Genomic DNA, 20,784 nt, shown 5'->3' on the forward strand with positions numbered 1-20,784 from the left:
TTTAAGTGATTGCCCTATTTGGGGGAAGTTTTTTGGTTTAGAAGAAAAAATATCTTTTGAAGGAATCCTTGACATAAACATTTAACTCCAGGAAAGGATTTCATACTGTGAATCCCAGTGAAATAGTCTTCTGCAATTCACAGTTAGCTCACTCCACTGTGAGGCAGGATTTCACATACATGCCATTTTTTCAGAGGTACCTATTGGATACCTGCAGTGGGACCTTTGGGACTGAGAAACCTAAATCAAAGCTCACCTACATGTTCAAAGCTGCCGTATCTAGCACCTTAACTAGTAAAGTTATTGCCAGTCTTGCAAAAGACTGTAAGAATGTAAACACAATTGGGTCAGAGAAACAAATGTAATGTTGCCCACCCAACTATGGGATAAGCATGCCTAAAATTAGTTCTGGAAAATAGAATTTAAATTAAGATCTCTCACCAACAATTGCCATGAAAAGCACACTGAATTTCAACAAAAGCAAGTGTGGGGCAAGGTTTCCACTAATAAACCTTATCATTAAATCTACTACTATTAAGTCTACACTCACAAAGACTATTGCTTATTACCAGTTCTTTCTCATCTCAGTAACATATTAGCTTAAGAGATAGATGAACAGCTTACTTTTACTATTAAAATGCTGGAGGCTACATTTAGTTTTTGACAGTCACAGCAGTTCTGATGTGCCTTGGCGGCACATATCGTTGCAGTGTTATCGTTACAAACTGAAAAATCCAAACAATAAAAGCATGCACAGGAAAACACTGGTGGATATGCTTTGCATTTAACAGTCTTGCCTATTCAGGGATGATGCACTTCAGAGAAGCTTCCAGCACAGTATCACTTACAGTAAGAATTTCTCCTAATTTTGCCAGCCTTGGACTAAGCAATGTCTAAAGCAGAGCAGTGATGTAAGCTAGACTCCAGGGTTTTGGGTTCCACCTCCAGCCAAGAACAGCCTGTGTCATACACTGGTAATAACCTTGGCAGCACTCTCCTCTGCTTCCATCACTGCCAATACTAATGGAACAAAACTAGACACAAGAGGTTCCTTAGAAACTTGGTGTTAATGCTGCCTGCCTGGAACTATCTGTAATGCTTGTACTAATTATCCCTGAGTAGATTAGATCAGAGAGTGCCAAGTCAGCCCAGTAGTCCTTTCTGTGCACACTCTGCTGGGTGACCACATTTCCAAACTCAAAATTATATTAAAATTGCAACAAAGCCATGAGTTTAAAAATCATTATAGCTACAGTAAGACAATCATCACTGATGCACCTTGAATACAAATATTAGAAAAATATAAACTTAAGCAATACATACAAGTAATTCACATTAATAAAAAGCATTCAAGTGATATGTTAAAGAGTAGTTTTATTTTTAAAAAGGTAAACAGTGAAATGCATAAAAGTACTGGTTTTGCATTTTATTGGAAATACTGCACAGGGTAAATAAAGAACATGGAAAGAGAACAAAGGGATGATTTCTACACACCAGCAGTTCAGCTTCCTAGTGCCAACATTTTATGTAGTCCATTACAGTCACTTTTATGCCCTCATCTGCATATGTCAAGTAGAACAGTTAGTCCTCATCTAGAGCCATAATGAGTATGTACACAATGTACTTCTCAATAATACTACATTTGTAGAGCCTCGGGTGTTCTCTCTCCTTGTAAGTAGAAGACCGAGGTTCTCTTTTACTTTTTCAAAAAAAGAAACTAAGTAATATTACACTGCTCAGTGATTCTTGTTAAATACAGCTTTACTCCTTAGGTTTTTGAACACTTTGTGCTGCAACACAAAGCACACAAAATTTAATCTTTTTTTTCCCCCTACCATCTAGAAAGAACATACCTGAAATGGAAAAGGTGAAAGGCTAGATACAACACACAAGATCATCAAAGCTGAAGCCCACATACATCTCAGTGCACTTTGTTGGTTATTAATATTTTAAGGGAATAACAGTACACTGAAATTACTGGTTTTGTTATTTTTCCTTCAAATTCAATAGCAGAGATATAATCCCTACAAGATCGTAGAGATATAGCATACCTAAAATGCAATAGTCAAAGTTATATATGCTTTTAAAGCTGTCATTTTAAAAACAATTTAACTTGTGAAAAAAATTAATTTATGGTTTGACAAATATTAGTTTTTTTCACAACAATAATGTTTCAACATCTGAAAGCTTATCCCAAGAGATATTATTTTCTCATTAAAAACAGAAGTCAGAAACAAATAATTTTCTCCTAAACTAATCTCATATTTACATGAGGATAATGAGAAGAAAAGTATCACAGCTAAGCCAACACAAACAACAAATGTTATGTTCCCCATCTGATAGTCAAAAAGTAGAGGAAAACTACACTTCAAGGCATGCTTAATTATGTGCTTTCTAGACAAAATAAGCAATCAGAATTATTTTACATCATCAAATTACTGACTGGGGATACAAACAAGGAGATTATGAAAAAAAGAAAAAAAAAAGAAAAAAGGTGCTATTTCCATACAAAGTACCATCCATACCTGCAGTACATGATCCAACATGGCATGAGATGCAACCACCAAACCACAGATGTCTGAGCATGGATTCCCCCAACCGCTCTTACAGCACTGAAGGGGATGGTAAAACAATCCTCTGGCTCAATGACCCAAGCACTCGCCTGGGATGTGAGTAGTTGGGTTTTAATCCTTTTCCCAGGGAATATTTTATTTTCACAGAGTGGAACAACGTCAGTTTTAGAAAGGGGGCCTAAAGTTGACATGATTAAGCCACTACAATCATCGGTACCAATCTTCACAGTATGTTAAATACTGAACCAAAGGCCGACTTACCTTAATTAAGGTGATTCACTTAAGGAAGATATAATGCATACTGACAAAATGACAAAACAGAAAAATACTTGGGACTTCTGTGTTCAATGCTATTTTTTCCAATGCCTTTTGAAAACACTTCATTCTAAGACAAAACGCACAGAGATAAAATACAAAATATTTCTTAGCCCTCAATCTAAACAGCTAGCCAACATTTGTAGGCCCATGCTGGCTCACCTTCATTAGAAAGACAAAAAGAAAGGTAAAATAATATTTACCAGGAATATTCATAAAGTCATGATTTTCCAAAAATAACATGATCAAGAAACAGCACTTACATATTTTGCAATTTTTAGTGCTATCAGCTCTCTGGAGCGTTGTGTGATGCCTTGATGGTTCATGCAAAGCTCTGATGCTTTTCCTCCTTCTTGTTAACCCTCTCAGAAATTCCATTTTTCTTCAGTCACTAACCAGTGACCCAGCTCCGGTATTTACGGTCTGTTTTATCAGTCTTCATGGGGTAGTCTCCCCTGTTCCAGACTTATTCTGCTAATCAGTGCCTTTAGCAGCAGCTTTATTGCTTCAGCTACCAAAGGAACACTAAGCCCAGTGTCCCTCTAATGAAGGATATCTACTGCACTTACAGATTTTTACTAGATCTGTTTTCATGGAAGCCATTAACACTCCTCTGTATTCCAGCAGAATATTTTCCAGTGTATATTTTCATAGCAAAGTTCAAAACTGCAATTTTATTTCTATAGTTACAAGACTCTGAAAAATATAAACCCAGTGAGTGTTTATGTAAGACCACTTTGGACAGATTTCTTCCATTAAATTTAATATGTTGAATAGAAGAAAGAAATCTGCAAAAAGTATTCTTGTTTCAAAACACAGCACAAATCAAATGCCATTTCATCCACTGAGCACCACTACTATGACAGTCAAATTCATTTATCCTAATAAAATCAACTACCTTCTCCAAAAAGAAAGCACAGTTTGGCATCTAACAATATGTTCAGCCTAAACTTCAGTAACTGGAATCCACACCCAAAACCATTTGAATACTGTTTGGTGCAAAGTTTGGTCTTCCTTTGTAAAAGCAATGAGTTTTTCTTAATTAAAAAAGCCACACTCTCCTGAAAGTTCCATTGGCTCTACCTCTTCCCCAAAAATGAAACACATGGAAAGAGTATGAATCTCAGTTTTTAAACATATTCATGCATTCCAATCTAGAAAATTAGTGCATAACTTGATTTTGGTTTATATGACATCTTACAAATTTTTCCTAATGTTATAGCTCTGGGAAGCAGAGATACTTGACTTTCCAAGAATTAGGTGCTGTTTCTAGGAAGGTGTGAGGTCCTAACTTTATACTGCCAACAGCAGTTAGAAGGAAGAGCATCATAACTTCCTAAACAAGACTCCAGACAAAATCCAGATCAGAGAGTGAAGTTACCTGTTTAAGCCCAAAAAGGATTTCTCCAAAATTATGAGGTATCTTATGCAAACAAAAATTACTAATTCCTGAAAGCAATTACTTTAAGGTTTGCTTGGAACACACAATTTGCAGTATTTTGCTTTCCATTTATTATAGGTGAGACTACAGTGTGGTTACTGCAACGGGGCTTCAATCTGACTATGGAAGTGAAGAAATTCCCTTGTAAGAAGAGGAAAAATTTCCCACACACAGATTTCTTCCAAGGACTGTACCTCTGAATATTATAAATCCATATCCTTCCATGACTGCAAGTACAAAATTTTCTCTAAAATAATTTTATTTCTTCTTTAACCATTTCTAATATAAACTCTTTACTTGAGAATTGAGCCGTACATTCCAGACAAAAATATACAACCACCTAGACAACCACAGCCTACGAGACCCGAGAAATACAGGCACAAACTTCATCAACCAATCTAGCTCATTAACTCATGTAACTCCCATCAACATGAGAAAATAAGGAATTGTGTGGTAGAGTCTAACTGCAGACACTTCAAAAGCTCTAAAAGGAATAAGGATGCCATGTTACATAAAATTTTACTCAGAGAATATTTTTAAAATGGCATTTGAGGTTTTAATGTAAAATTCTGTGATTGCTGCAGGAAAAAAAAAGGCACAAACACTTCCTGACAGTTGCCCTGGTTTAACTCCCACCCTCTTTTTCCTTGGATTCCTTTAGTGCAAACTCAAAAAATTTTAAACAACAGTATTACATTAAAAATAAGAAATCAGTATGTATGCAATTATGAATATTCCCTATTTAACTGCATAAGACATGGTATTTGATATTTTAATATATTTCAGTAAATAAAACCACACAACTTTTGTATAAGGTGCATAGAAAAACCAGTTTCTCTTCTATGCCATTTAAAATAAATTTTGACCTCTTTTATGCTGTTCCATTTAATGGTGATAAAAGACAAAGAGGGAAACATAAACGACATCAGTTCCTGTTACAAGCAACAAAATTCTGAACTGAATATTTGAAAAAATATGATTTCCTGAGTAAAGAGCATAAAGCCACAATAGGAGATGAAGTTAGAAATAAGCTTTCCTTGACCCCTTTCTGCATTCATAGGTTTCAGTATGAGAAGACAAAACATTTATTGAAATTGCAAACTAATTTGGGAATCCATTTCTAGAAACAGCCCACTAGCTATTCTATTTCTCCACTGAAAAAACAATCCACTTCTTAGTGAAAGTAAAAATAAACACAGATATTCCTTAGCCAACAAAAATTATGTATTTTGAAAACATAGTTCTGTAAAGATAGTTCTCCATTTAAAGGTATTACAGAAAGGTGAGCTGCTCCAATGGACTGAAATACTGAAAATATACTGTTGTTTTGCTTGCAGAATGTGTACCACGAAATTCACTCTTCTCATCTGTCATGACTGAATTCAAAGAATAGATGGCAACCATGCCCTGTAATGCCGGTAGGATGTTTAAATCCTTATTTTCAGCTGTTAATAACTGAAGGAATACACAGAAGACTGGGGAAACATGGAAGCAAGATGAAAGAAAATGCCATCAAATCACAACTGTCACAGACTACGCCTAATATTTTCTTCGTTCTTTGAGAATCTTGTTTGATTTCCAAACAATTCCTAGGATACTAACCCACCTTTTCCCATATTCTTTTTAAGTTCATTGAATGAAAGATTAAAATTTGTAGCTTTATTGGTTCTATGAGAACAATAATTATTAGTAATGAAATCGACATTTCTAGAATTCTGTGAAGAATCTAAAAGTGCTTGGGAGATATGCCAGAAATAATCCTCACAGTCCTGAATGGAAGTTCTTCAACTATTTTGGAACTGAACTGTTCTAAATGTCACATAATACATGGCACACTATATCAAAATAAACAATGAAAAATAAAATACACATTTTAAAATTCCAATAGCACACATAAGGAAGGAAAGTAGATGGCACGTGAGTGAACACACATATATTTTGTTCTCACCTCTTGTCTAGTCAACTCCTTCACATCAACTTTTCTATTTTGATGCTCTCCAAAACCTTCCTCAAACATCAAGCTCTTCAACTTGTTCCTGCAGCCCTTCCTCTCACCTGTAATTCAGTTCCAGTGAGCCAAGAGTCACATGCTTGATCCCATTTCCTCTGTCATATTTTATCTAATCAGTATATTGTTACATTCCAAATCTACTACCATAGTTTGTTTTCTTTCAACACCACTATCTCTCTTTCTCCCTTCATTGCTTTGTCCTTTTGGTTCTTTATCACTCAGCAGTACTGAAATTTCTCTGCTTTTCAGTCATGTCCTCCCAGAGGCCATCTCCCACCCTTTCAATAAGTGATTCCTTTCACGCCTCAGCTAGCTGTGTGCTCAGCTCTTCTGCCACCCAACAAAGAAACCCAACAAAGTCTCCCAACAAAGACACCTTTGCCATCTCCTGGACCTGGTTTGCACCCTACATCAGAACAAGCTCCCAGGGAACTGGTGTAATCACCAGTGTCTAAAACACAAGTGGATGTGACACTCATGATATGGGTTAGTGGACATGGTGGTATTTGGTCAAAGGTTGGAGTTGACCTTGGAGATCTTTTCCAACATTAGTGATTCTATGATTGACTTTCTTTGCTCCTGCTCTGGTGCTGGATGAACATGTCTGGCAGGAAATCTTCATGTTAGGCTGAATTTTTCCACTACAAACTGTGGGGGTTTTTTCCTTCCTTTAGCTCCACTACCTCAGGAACTCTGCTCAGGTGACAGACACAGCTTAAGCTCAATAGTATTAGAAGAGCCAAAATTGAACAGAAGCAATATGCAGAATGCAGCGGTGGCCAGTGCCACATTATCGGCACTAACGTTCTTTAAATTCTGGTCCACAAACTACTAACTGCCTGAAAGATTTTCAAAAATAGCTTGTGAAACACCACAAGAAGATTTTAATCTGCATATGCATAATGGCAAGGAAACAAACTGTTATTTTTATCTTCCTCAGTCTATATTTAAAATTTAACCTCATTTTATTGGTCTGCAAATGAGGAATTAATGCATTTTTTAAAAAATCCTTTATTCACTCTTCTTGGCCTGAAACAAAGTAATAGACATTGCAACTTTTCCCCCACATTTGTAAGTACTGTGGCAATGTTATCTTATATTCAATGAAAATTCAGATCAGCATTGCTCAACTTTAAGATCTGTCTTCTGAAAGACTATCTGTTCATCTCCTTATTGACAATCCCTGCTCTGCTTAGACCCAAGACCTAAGAGGATTACAGAACCTGGTGGCAAGACTGAGGGCTTGTTAACTTAATAAGGCTGTGGATTTAAAACTGTGTTAAATTAAACAGTTTTTGAAAATGGCTTAAGTCTGCTAGTGTGGATAAGATTTAAGAGTCTCCTCTTAGATCTTTATCTAGCTCATGAAAAAGACCAGTCAGATAGTAGGGCACTGGCACACACAAGGGAAGGTTCATGAGACATAGATTTTCTTTTAGCAAGCTCTAAGCTTCAAAATAAAAGCTTCATCGCTACTCAGGGGCACATTACCACAGTACAGTGAATTCATCTTTACTGGTTTTATTTCAAATAAGCTTCTAGAACAGCTATGCCCTATATATGCCAACTCAGATCGTCATCTGATTATCTTTGACTATTTTCCATCTTAACACTTCTTAATGTCAGAAGTGCTTCATTCTTCCCCAGTTCTTTTTATATAAATAAAATGCAGACTATAGCCCAATAGACATATTAATAGAGAACAATTGAAGAGACTTGTTTCAAATTATTCAGTATTGATCTTCTACTGCCTCTGTGCAAGTAAGATCACATTCCTTTTCTTGAGTTCAGCAGCATGAAAGTCTGTAGGAACGAGTATTTTTGTCTTTAACCAGAGCTTTTCAAAGGCTTGTCTTGTAGAATTGTGGTTCACACAAGACATAACAGTGGTTCAGTTCTTTAAAAAGCTTTCAGTGCAGATGTATATTTTGAAAGATCAGGTGCTGAGAAGAGGAAGTCAAGCGAGGTAATATTCACATCTTTCCTTTACAAAAAACAGCAAAGCAGTTACCTCATCTCTCTGCAACACTAATGCCATGAAATAAAATCAGCTTCATTAATAAAGGAACACTGAGGAGTGCTTCAGGTGTTATCAAGTCCAACAGGACACTCTCTTGATGCCAGGCTTATCGTATGGGCAGCGTTGACAGCAGTCCTTGACTTCAGAGAGGAGGAGAATGATATCTGTATTAATATTAAAGCAACGCTGACATGCTTACCTTTCATCAAAATGGATTTATGATTAATAGCATACTTCCCAGCTATTATACTTCGCAGATTTACAGAAAACCTGACAATCTATTTTTGACTGAAAAATCTAGGAAGATAGAAAGAACACCAGGCCAGAGCTTTTAGTTCAATTAAAAACAAAGAAACAAAACAATAAGCAGAAATTTACACCATATTAAAAAAATTAGATGTGGAAGTCCAAGCATATCAGCAATATTTCAAACAATAACTGTGTGAGAAAGCACACAAGAAAATCTTGTCCTCGATTTTAGGAGATCAGACACATTCTTACAGGTTTTAGTTTTTTAACACTTGAGAATTTACGTGCTTATACTAGGGGGGCAGAGGGGATTAACCAAGAACCAAATATGATAGGAAAAAAAAAGACCTAGACAAGAAATTACTTCAAATTCTGACGTGTTCATACTGTTATGCTACAAAACTTAACTTTGGACAATAACTCACATGCTTGGGAGGCACAAATGTAAAATGAGTGTGACAGTCCAAAGCTTCTAAGGGTACAGGGATACATAATTTCAATGGTGGATTGCTCATATGCACTACAGTTGACTTTCACATACCCAGCAGGCTCATATTCTGAGACACTTTGGCAACAGTGACTGTAAATGAAACATTGATTTCTGTGTTGCACTTTCTCTTCACCTGGAGAATCCAAAACTGTAGGTTTCCAGGAAACATTGAACGACATTTTAAAGATATGCACATAAGCATCCCATATCAAAAGAATTCAAAATACTGAACTAAGTTTCTCTCTTTGGAATGACTGTCCTTATGTTTAGAGCATCTTTCTGAGTCCCAGTGATTTCTTGATGTTTTGGAGAATGCAGATGAGAAAACAGACTTAGCGAATCTCTTCTGTCCTGACCAGCAAGGGGTTTTGTCCCCAGACTGCATGGCAGCCCCAGCAACATCCACGGGAAAGGAATAAGTAAAAGCAGTTCTTCAAACATGAGCAGTGCAGCAAGGCTCTAACCAGGATGAGCCCCACTGTTCAGTGGAATAGTTAGAGGACAGTTCTGCCATCTCCCCCCTTACACGCAAAAAGACAAAAGTGCAGAAAAGAGCACTTGGACGTGCAACTCTCCCACCTCAGGGCCATGTGCTTCCTAAAATGAACCCAGCTAACCTCAAATCAGCTATTCTCAGTCCTGTTCTCTAAAACAACTCTGATTAGCAGTTATGAAAAGCAAAGCAAAGAATTTGATCTAGTTCAACTGACCCAAGAATCCACTGCTGATTTTCCAAGATGAGTTTCTGTCTACTAACACAGAGGCATCTTACAGGAAATGAGGTTTAACAGATGCACACTTTTCCTTCGTGAAAGCAGCAATGAGGTGTATGCATGAACAGGGCTGACCAGATGATACTTCAGCTTTAATTACTGAGATACACTCTTGCCCACACTAGGATGTGCAGATAGGCACTGATTTGAAGGATAAGAAAGGAAAAAAGAAACTTTCAAATCCCAGAAGGCTAATACAGTAATATTAACCTATACTTTATGTTCTTCATTCATTTGGCAGATTTTAGTCACAAATACCACAACACTGTCTAGCCCCAATACTTCAAAAGAAATTTTTTTCTTATTGTTTATTTTATGTTCCTTATGTTTGACACAGTCAAGGACAAATTGGACACAAGAGGGAAGAAAAATATATGTTTTCTTTTTCTTGGAAGTACTAAAGTAAGACCAGAGGCAGGAGAACGTTTGAATAAAGGACAATAATGGAGCCAAAGAAAAGACCAAGGAAGGTGTTAAGCATATCATAAGGAGCAGACCAAATGTACTGTAAGGGAAAGTCCACCAAAAGAAAGACAAACAACTGAACAGAACAAGTTTCCAGTTTTATTATCACAGCTGCAGTTTCAGGCTTTCTCTTTTCTGTAGTCCCTATGCACGCTCTAAACACTGAAGTACCATGTCAAAACTAGCTCAATCAGGCAAAGGAGAGGGAGATGAAGGATTTCTAGCTGACCCCAATCCACTCAGCCCCTTCAGCTCTTCATACCATACATGACTCCTATTAAGCCACTGTACAAGAGGTACCCACTGCAGAATGTCAGACACTGGGCATACAGAAACACAGCACTACTGACTGACTTTTCTGACCAGAGCCTGGATACTGATGCAAAGCAATTTTATTGGCATACAATTTCTGTGGTAATGAGAGAAAAATTTCAAGGATTTTTATTATCTTTAAAAAAAAAAAAAACTGCTCCCCTTCACAAGCTCATTAAAAGAAAGGGCTTGAGACTTCCTTTTTATGCAGAAGTTTAAATTTTCTGAATGATCAAAGCTTTCTGAGTAGAGCAATAACCTGTAATTCACTGGGCACATTAAAGTGGAAGAAAAAAGACACCATTTTATTTCACATAGGTGGTTTTCAACACATCTACAGAAATGGAGGAATATTAAACTGGAAAATGAAGGGAACTAAAGACAGGGTCTCTTCTGCCTGAAAACAAAGCAAATATGTAACAGTATCTCCCAGTAATACATACACATACACAAAAGAGTATCTTAAAATTAAAAAGGATTTCAGCATCACAATTAAATAATACGGACTTGTTTTTTCATTTATAAATCAGTTTACTTCAAAACCTAATTGCTTTCTAAATAAATTAGTTTCCTAAATAAAGGAATCGCACCTGTTTGGCAGCTATTTTATCAAGCAGATTAATGTTAATTGGCAGGTTCAAAGTACGGAACTAAGTATTTCTGTGCTACCAACACAATTCACATTAGATACTCTCTTAATTTTTTTTTAAAACATACTCAAATCTACACACCAGTGTGCCAATCAAATGCAGGTTTCCATAGCTGAAGAGTGTAATAGCAGCTTTCACAGATGTTTTAAGTGTCTGGCTTTTCTGTACTGAGGTATTCAAGTGATTGCCTATTAAATATCCTCAAACAAAATTAAATCCTCTTAACAATGTGACACTAGACATTGCACCATCTTTGGGACAGGAAATGGATTACAAACAGTGCTCCAGTAAAGTGGAAGTCAACCATTTAGAGTTAACAGCAGGATCTACTGACCTCAGCTGAGACTGTGGAACCATTGTAAAACACCCTATGGGTATATCCAAAATTAAAAAAGTCAATCTCTGCCCTGGAGAGTATACAGTTCAAATAGTAAGTGAAACAAAGAAAGTACTATCAGTCATATCTGCAGATGGGAAACAGAGGCACAAAGAGCTTTGAGTGACTCTGTGGAAGGTCATAAAGGATGTCTGTGGCAAAGCCAGGAACTGAGCCCGGAAGCTCTCAATCCTAGCCCAATGCCTTTGGATACAGTGACAATTCTTCCTTTTACTTATCCTCCCTCTCTCTCTAATTACTTATCTCTGAAAGGAAACATTAACACTATGAGAGTCAGTCTACTTTCCTTTTGTATTTATAACCTCCATTAAATTTGTCCTAATTTAACATACGATACAACAGTGTTACACAGAAGTACTTAGAATTGTACAAGCAATTGCAAACATAAAAGCAGCAGGTGTTTCAGCAAGATGAAACAAAACTGTGCACATGTGACTTACAAAGACTTCACGAAGTATTTTCTAATGATCACTCCAGAATAAGAATAGGTGCCTATTTCCAGATTCTCAAATGTTACTTGGAAACTTCCCTCACTTCCTTCTTCTTCCCCCAGCTTTATACATTGAACATGACACCATACGGTATGAAATGTCTCTTTGGTTAGCTGAGGTCAGCTCAAAATCAGGTATCATCAAGTAATGACTCTCCAGCCTACCATCACAAACAGCAATCATGAAAATAACTACATTAGCCACTGTTTCTTGCATGTTTCTACAACTACCTTTTCCCTTAAAATGGTATACTTTACAACCTGACCTACTGACAATGGGAGCCTCCTCTAAAAGCCCTTGACCAGTAGATATTGGATATTACATTTCTTTGTACTATTTTACTCCACTAACTCTTGTTCAGAGACAATTTAAACATCTATTCAGATCTACACCTGCTGCTATGCTTGGCAGTCCCTGCATTTATTTACAATTACCTAATACAGTCATTGATCTATGAACACACATTTTCAATCCCACAGCTCTTTTCTAGTCTAAGAAGTTTCCTTTGATATTCAGGTTCTGTCACATCTCAGTAGATCTAAAACAGCAGCAGTTGTTTTGGCTCCTATTAGTATTTTGCAACCCGCAAACTAGTCAAACTGTGCAATCTGCCACCCTGAGCTCTCTTCTCCAGAGTAGTTAGGATAAAAGAAAACTGATTGCTGGCATCGTCCAGTGAGTCCAGCAGAGAAGTCAGACCTGTCTAAGTCTTCACAGACCAGAAGCTGACCCATTGTCCCTATTACTCCAAGATGGGTGTCAAGGTCAAACACCTTGGCTGGGAAAGGAAAATCTGGCTCCATTTATTTTCCCTTCTGGTATTAAAACTGCTTCATCAGTTCCCAGACAAACCTGCTGGATCACTAATGACCCATGCAGCAGCCGTATGGATGTGGGAATTTAAAATTTTACTGTTGCTTTCCTGTACACAAGCATGAGAATGGACATGAGGGTTTGCATGACACTGCATCACTGCTAAGCATTAGCAGAAACTCCATGAACAATCTCCTGTTTGTGGCCTTTTCTTTTCTCCTCAGTTTAAAAGAATTTATCACTGACATGTGGGAGGATCAGACACGTGTGGTCTTGAACACTTGAACACCTAAGTGACCATTTTCTAATAGCCTGTAATGTTTCTTTACCAGGTCATTTCAAGAAGACTTCATCGAAAGTGTTACCACCAGAGGTTTCTATCAGTTTTCCCGAGTAAAAACAACACAAAAGGGAAAAGCTTTAGCAATTTCACATTGCACTGTAACATTTCTTGATAAGGCAAACTTTTGAGTTATTCAAGGTTCTCTTTTGTTAGCAGAGATCATTTGAACCCTTCTCTTAGCTCTTCCTGCCTACATTCAGTCCAGAAAACAGCTGAAAACCTTATTACAAAATACTTCAAACAGTGATGAGATTTCAGACTATCTAGACAAACTCTGCTCTAGGTTCTGCTGAAAAGGCAGCCCTAACTTCAGAAATTTGGACTATAAACAAACTACGAGAATCATATATCTTAGGCAAATACAAATTCAAGGGAAAAGTTAAACGCGCATTATCTTAAATCTACTAAAGAAATCAGAACAGCTCTCCAACTTCTAGCAACTTATACATACAGCTACATTTAAATATACCCTTGTAAAACTGCCATAAGGAACTTAAAATAATTCTTGTTTGACACACTTTGTGAAAGTGACAAAATGAATAACATGAGCATAAACTTGAAAGTAAGGACCCTAACATTTTCATGTGCTCTTTTGAAGGAAGTAAGGCTCATGATCATGCAGTCCCTCAACAGCCCTCAGTAACTTGCTCATTATGACCAGTCCCAAGCAGATATGAAAGCACGCCATGATTCTTACAGCTGTTCTAAGCTGTCAAGTTAGCTGAAGGTTTTCACTTCAAAAAAAGGAAAAAAAGCACTAAATTTGCATCCATACCAGAGAGTAAGCTGCAGTATGAGCACAACTACTTTATTTGTTCTCTCAGGCAAGCTGGCTGCTCAGAACAGAAGTGCTGGGCAGTCAGCAAATACAAGCTTTCCATCACATACAGCAAGATGCTGTCTTTGTCCAACCAGTACCAGGGAAAGGCACAGAAGGCCTTACACATCAAAACAGCAGGGAAATTAAATAGGTTAAGAATTTGCAGGGAGAAATTGCAGTTGTTAAAGCAGTAAAAACTTATAAGGGTTACAGAGAGAAACAGGGTTACTATAGTGGGGGAGATACAAGGAACAAGATTTGTTAGTGCCCACCACCCACACAGCTTCATTAGTTTTAAGACTCAAGGAACCATTTGTTTGTTTATTGCCATGTGTCACCACATACATACAGAGAACGCAATATACTGTGCAGCAACAGGGCTGGCCACTCCAGGCATTGATACAGCTCAGGAAATCATGCTGCAGTACATGCTGTATTAACCTTCTCTGAAATTATGGCATTCTCTGAAAGGGCATTTATGAGCTTAGTGTAACTTCAGGGTATAAGCAGAATGTTTATGACTTGACAGCCTTCATCCATGTTCACTTCATTTAACATAACAGCAACTTTCATTTACTAGTTCCCCTTCAGCAAAATTAGTTTAGGAAATCTGACTCTGCCACTCATCTAGAAACAGATTTTCCTCTTCAGTTCCCAGAGAGGAACTGTATTTGCAACCATCTTTATGTTAGCAAAGCAAATAGGGAATTCACTTCAACACTGTCCATTAAATTGGCATTTTGCTTTCTGGACTTTTTAAAAAACATGTTTCACACAGAAAAAGGAAAAGTAGTTCATATCTCCACCTTCTTATCCATCAAAGTCTGCTTCTGTTCTTAAAAGTACTGCCTTCCTAGTAAAAAAGGCTCTGGACAAAGTGGACAAAAGATGAGATCATCATCTTTCCTTGTCTCCCAAAGGAAAGGCAGCACAAGAATGCCTATGAAATTCCAAAAACAAAGATATAATAAGACTTACTGTAAAACGCTGAAAACAATATACACGATCAGTTAATCGCATAAGGAATGCACATGGTCACAATTTTAATGGCACACAGTACAGCATAACTAATAAACTGAAGCAACCTCCCATATGTTATCACTTTCTACTCTGCACAACATCTGGAGATGCAAATGTTGCACAACAGGATCTTATAGAACATTAAAGAAAGAGAGAGAATATTCCATATTCAAGTTATTTTTTCTAATAAGGCTTTGAGAAACTCTGAGGTGCAGCCCTTGACATACACTGTTGAACTGCAGACTCTGAAATTACCTGGTTACTTACAAAGGTCGACTTGAAAATATATAGACAAGTCTTACGGGTATTTAGTTTTGTTTGAAGTTGAGGAGCTTCTACAAATGCAAGGTATCATGATAAATACCTTAAAGTTCTGGAGAAGATGAGACTGGTTTTGATACTAATGATGCTTCTTTGTAGAACTTTTTAAGGTTTATGCCTGCTGGGAAAAAAACCCACTAAAACCACAAAATCAAACCTTCCACAGAAAAACCCCACAGATCACCTTCTCTCCTCACCATTCAATATATACAGAACAAAACTCACTAACTGGAAGGAGTTGATAATTATCATTTCTATATTCTAAAGTACAGAACCTAATGAGATCTCTAGTAAAGAGGAGGAAATAATATCATCTAATGGAAAAAACAACTATTTTAAATCCTCATGCAAAGTTAAGAGGTGCATCTAAAATCTTTTAGAGATATTTCAATCATGTAAGTGCAACTGAGAAAAATCAATGTAAGGCTTCCTTCACTGGGTAAGTAAACTAAATAATTCAGGCTACACTTTAAAATAAAGACTAGTCCTGCCAAATGCACATTCAAGCCCTCCCCTTGGAACTCCTCAAGACATTTCATTAAAATCACAAACTCCACAGGATGGAAACCACGTAAACCATTCAAAAACTTCAAACACAGGAACTCTGAATATGCAGGCATCACAAACTGGGCAGCAAAACCTTTCACAGAGGCTGTCCTGCTTTGTCATTAGATAAAACAGAACAAGGTCTGTCATCTCATAAAATTACATTTCCTGACACAGGCTTTAGAAAGAATAATCATAATGAGGCTACTGAGTCTTGATTATAAGGTATGACAGAGTCTACAAGCTGCATAGCTTTTAGGAAGAAACTGAATTCTAGATGGAAAACTATGTCTTCTCATCATGGTACATAGGACTTTCCAAATACCTTAGAAAACAATACCTTGAGGAAAAACTAATTAAAGGAGGGGTGAGGACAGAGTGCAAATAACTTACCAGACTGCAGCAACTCAAAAATTTCTTTTTGAAGGAAAAGAAGTAAAAACGTAGCTACTTAGAAGCCAATGGCAAAGTCTTTACCAACTTCAACAGCATAACTTGCCTGCTTGTGTTTAACATTTGTTATGTCTATCTCAAAAGAAATTTACCCATAGTAAGAAAGTGCATGAGCCAAAATGAAACCTCTAATCTTGCAGTTGACAAACTAAGAACAATTTCAAATGTTCTTCTTCAGATATTTATCCTTAATCATTCAACCTTTCCACATAAGTTATCTTGTTCTATGTGACTGTCTTTTAATAGGATAGACAAGGGTCTGAGATGCTTTTCTTCCCCTTACCTCAAAAACTGAGCTTTAATAAGAAAGTATTATTACTGCTACTTAGATAACAGTAAACGAATACTGATAGGAACACTGATGTGTTTTGCTTGAAATCTACAGCAATTCTCAAAAATGCGTTATTTTGCCACATTAACTACCAATGCCCTTATCCTGAAGCAGAGGCCACCAACTGTTTGGAAATGCTGCAGGAAAAGAGAGGAATTCAACAAAACGCTGTCACCACATGGTACTTACCCTTACAGGAGGGCTCCGTGCTTGCACCCTTTGCTGCTGTCCAGCTTGAGAGCTCTGTAGGTCCTTTGATCCGCAATTAGCTACAGTGCTGATGGGGACCCTTAAAGCATTTGTGCTGGCAGTCCCACTGCCAGCACTGGGTTTTCGAGGCCTCTGTTTGATACCATCCAGTAGTCTAACAAGCAAAATATTACTGGGGAGTTCGTCAACGCTGCAGTCCACTAAAGTCCTGCACTCTGGACATCGAAGCTCATTTCGAGAGCTCACAATGCCCAGCAGACACCGTTTACAAAACGTGTGTTGGCAAGGCAAGACTTTTGCAGAAGCATCAAGGCGTTCTAAGCAAACAGGACACTCCAACAGGTCCAGCAAAGCTGATTCATCCATTTTGTTTGTATTACTTAAGGAAAAAACAAATCTGTGCAGAATTTGTGTGTTTTGGGCACTACAAGGATATCATGTTACATCCATTCCTCTTCTGACCATGCTCTAAAATTTAAGGGAAAAAAGGCATTAATAAGCCAGAAAAAGAGTCAGCAATACCATTTTATATGAAGATGTTCATACAAAAAGCAAAATAAGAGATCTAGACTAATTCAGTAGATATTTTCAATAAAGGAAAGAAACATTAAAACAGCAATAATAGCAATCTACATTAATATATCCATTTAAAATATTTTAACAAATGCTAACAGCTAAGGTTTTTAAACCTAAGTCCCCATCAATTTCAATCTTGAGTGATTTTATTTTCTTCAGTTATTCCAGAACAAAGAGCTATTCCCAGTACAGTATTATAATAAAGCTTACTTTTCATAATTCTTGATTAACGCACAAGGTTCTCTAAACATTTGTTTGAAATTAGCCTTTTTTTATCACAAGATGGCAAAGGTAATTACAACGGTGTCCAAAATCAGAAAGTGTACAGCAACAGGGTGTAGAAAGGGGAATTACATTTATGCTGAAACTAAGCCCCTAGTGAACTACATTTCTTCCATTTCTGTGAAAAGTACTGCAGAACATTACACAGATGGGCCCTGAACACAGCCTCCAGCTCACAAGGTTCTAAGCTCACCACAGGCACTGACAAGAGGGTTCATTACAGTGCCGCCTTAAAGCAGCCCTTCAAAAACTATCGCGAAGTGATTTACAGCAGGAAGTGCTACTGCCATATCGCCAGGACAACACGGTGCTGCGTATGCAGCCACAGCGGCAGGGACGAGCGGCCACGGCAGCTCCAGCATGCAGCGAGGGGCTGGGAAAAGGGAGGGGAACAAATCCCCCTCCGCTACAGAACCACCCCCTCCAAAAAAAATCATTCTGCGGGAAGTCACACCAGGCTGCTCCACAGGCAGAAAAAGGCTCGTTGGGCTCGGCAGTGTCCAGCACCGGGTGAAGTTGAGCGTCTCCCGTAGTCCCGCAGCCGCCGGCGGGAGCGGCTCCCGCGGCTCGTCCCGCACCTACCTGCGCTCGGGCTCGGCGCCCGCACCGCCTCCCCAGTGCACGGCTTCGCGTTCCGCGCTCGCTCCGGGAGCAGCGACCCGCAGGCGGGCGGACCCACAGGCGGCGCGCAGGGTCCCGTCGGGGACACGAGGCGAGTGGGTGCGGGCGGGGCGCGGGGACACGGCGTTGTCACCCCGCCCCGGGCGCAGGGAGGGTCGGGCCCACGGCCCCTCGGCCGCGCCGAGCCGCCCCTCGGGGGACTACGGGGGGGTCCCCGGGGAGCCCGAGCGCCGCCCCCTGCCCGTCCCTCACCCGGCTCTCACCGTGTGGCCGCGCCGCCCCCGCTTTGTTCCCGTGCGGAGCCGCCGCCGGCCCCGCCGGTGCCTCTCCCGCCGCGGCAGCGCCGAGACTCCCGTGCCCTCCCCGCCCCGCCGCGCAGGGGCCGCTGACGCGAGGGGCGGCCCGGCCCGGCACCGCCCCGCCCGGCACCGCCCGCCGAGGGGCCGCGGGCAGGGAGCGAGGGCGGGCCCGGCGGGGCCCGGGCGGCGGCACCGCCCCCCGCAGGCGGGGACCGGGGGCTGCCCGTCCTGCCCACTCGCCAGGTGCTGCGGGCGGGGCCGGGCACGGGCACGGGCACGGGCACGGGCACGGGCACGGGCACGGGCACGGGCGGCTTCCCGGGACAGCGGCGTGAGGCGCTCCCCACCCGGCTCATGCCCTGGGGACAGCCCGACCGCGCACCTGGGGCTGCCGCCCGCAGCCTGGAGGCGGAGGCGGAGGAACGAGCGGGAGGCAGGGCGAGCGGGCGGTGGATCGGTCGATGGATCGATCGGTCTGTCGCCGCCCCCACTAGCGGTGTGTGCTGAGCCGTGCCCGCAGCGCCGGCAGGGCCGCGGCAGGAGGCCCGGGGTGCCCGGAGCCCGCGGCTGCGGAGGACGCTCTGCTCGGGTTGGGCGGGGTTGTTCGGGGCCAGGAGCCCTCCCGGCCCTTCCCCGGTCCCCGCAGCTCCCGAGTCCCGGTGTGTTCCTTACCCGGGCGGGATCAGACGCCGCGGGGCTGGGCACAGGCGGGACAGGGAGACAGGTGGGCTCCTTGTCACATCCATCGCTGCGGCGGGTGCGGCTGCGCTTCCTCCCTCGGCCCTTGCAGACCGCGGCTGATAAGGCTGAGAGCAGCACGTGTAGGTCACCTGTGCGCTTGGCAGGTTAACACTAGGACCTGATGATCTTGGAGGTCTATTCTAGTCTAAACGAGTCTGTGCTTTAAATGAGTGATGCCGGAAACTGCCCCAAATGGGTGAGTGCCTCTGTGGTCAGGAGATGATGTGCTTGCTTTGAAGGTATTTTATGTGAAATACATCTCTACAAGACTCTGGCTATGAAAGAGGAACTAAACCCTAGGGTACTTGCAAGTTATTATAAAAGAAAAAGGCAAAAAGAAATTGAAAAAATGTTGCTTTAAAATCAGATGAGGCACCTTGTCTATGGATGGTGAAAAAGTCTAGAGAAATGTTTAAGTTCCAGTTAATCATCCTGTCAACTGCAACTCAAAAAGCAAGCAATCTGAAAGTTTCCTTCTTGTGTGTAGTTTTAGCTATTCAAGTTGACCCAAGGCAAAGGCATGAAATTGTGTCAGGGGAAGTTGGATATTATGAAAAGGTTCTTCACCCAGAAGGTGATTGAGCACTGGAGCAGGCTCCTCAGGGAAACCTGCCAGAGTTCAAGGAGAGTTTGGACAATGCTCTCAGGCACATGATGGGATTATTGGGACTGTCTTGTGCAGGCCAGGAACTGGACTTGATGATCCTTTTGGGTCCCTTCTAATTCAGGATATTCTATGATTTTAAATTTATTGTCATCCTCACTGAATTCTGTGTACATGTAAAAAGTTGTGGGAGTTTTTTTCTCTGCCATGGATTATTTAAATTTGTGTAAGTTAATAGTCTGAATGATACTCTCTGATTATTAGGATCTCCAAATAAATGCTCATACTGAATGCATCTCTAATATTTTATTTTTTAATAGTAGTAGTTGTAGTGGGAATATTGAAACTACTAAATATGGACAGTTCGTTTAGAAGTAAGGTTTCCTCCCCCATGAATTCTGGAGTTTAGGAAAACTGATGCAGATGGGTTTCTGGTCTGTGTCTGTGCTTTCCAGGGAGTATTGTAACATAAATAGAAGGGTATAAACATCTGATACATAAGAATATTCCCATGTTTCATGGTATGCCTTTATCTTGCCATATCAGTGCTGTCGCTGCAGAAAGAAGGATAATCAGAACATTTAAAATAAAGACTTGTTGAATCTAAACAAAATTTC

At 40.0% G+C, this 20,784-nt stretch overlaps 1 protein-coding gene across 2 annotated transcripts in view; it reads right to left on the reverse strand.

The window, feature by feature from the left end:
• Positions 1-18,898, reverse strand: part of SH3RF1 (SH3 domain containing ring finger 1) — an 83,970-nt gene extending 65,072 nt beyond the window's left edge. The window contains exons 1-2 of one of the 2 annotated variants that reach the window (XM_071556221.1): positions 18,787-18,898; positions 17,024-17,512 (exon numbers count right to left, since the gene is read on the reverse strand). In XM_071556221.1, coding sequence (XP_071412322.1) covers positions 17,024-17,410 — 387 coding nt within the window. In that variant the 5' untranslated portion in view covers positions 17,411-17,512; positions 18,787-18,898. Of the gene's footprint in view, positions 1-17,023; positions 17,513-18,484; positions 18,571-18,786 lie in introns of those variants that run through there. The other variant, XM_071556222.1, reaches the window with a different exon arrangement.
• Between the last annotated feature and the right edge of the window lie 1,886 nt (positions 18,899-20,784).

Source organism: Pithys albifrons, chromosome 5 (assembly GCF_047495875.1).
Source record: "Pithys albifrons albifrons isolate INPA30051 chromosome 5, PitAlb_v1, whole genome shotgun sequence".
Lineage (NCBI taxonomy): Eukaryota > Metazoa > Chordata > Aves > Passeriformes > Thamnophilidae > Pithys > Pithys albifrons.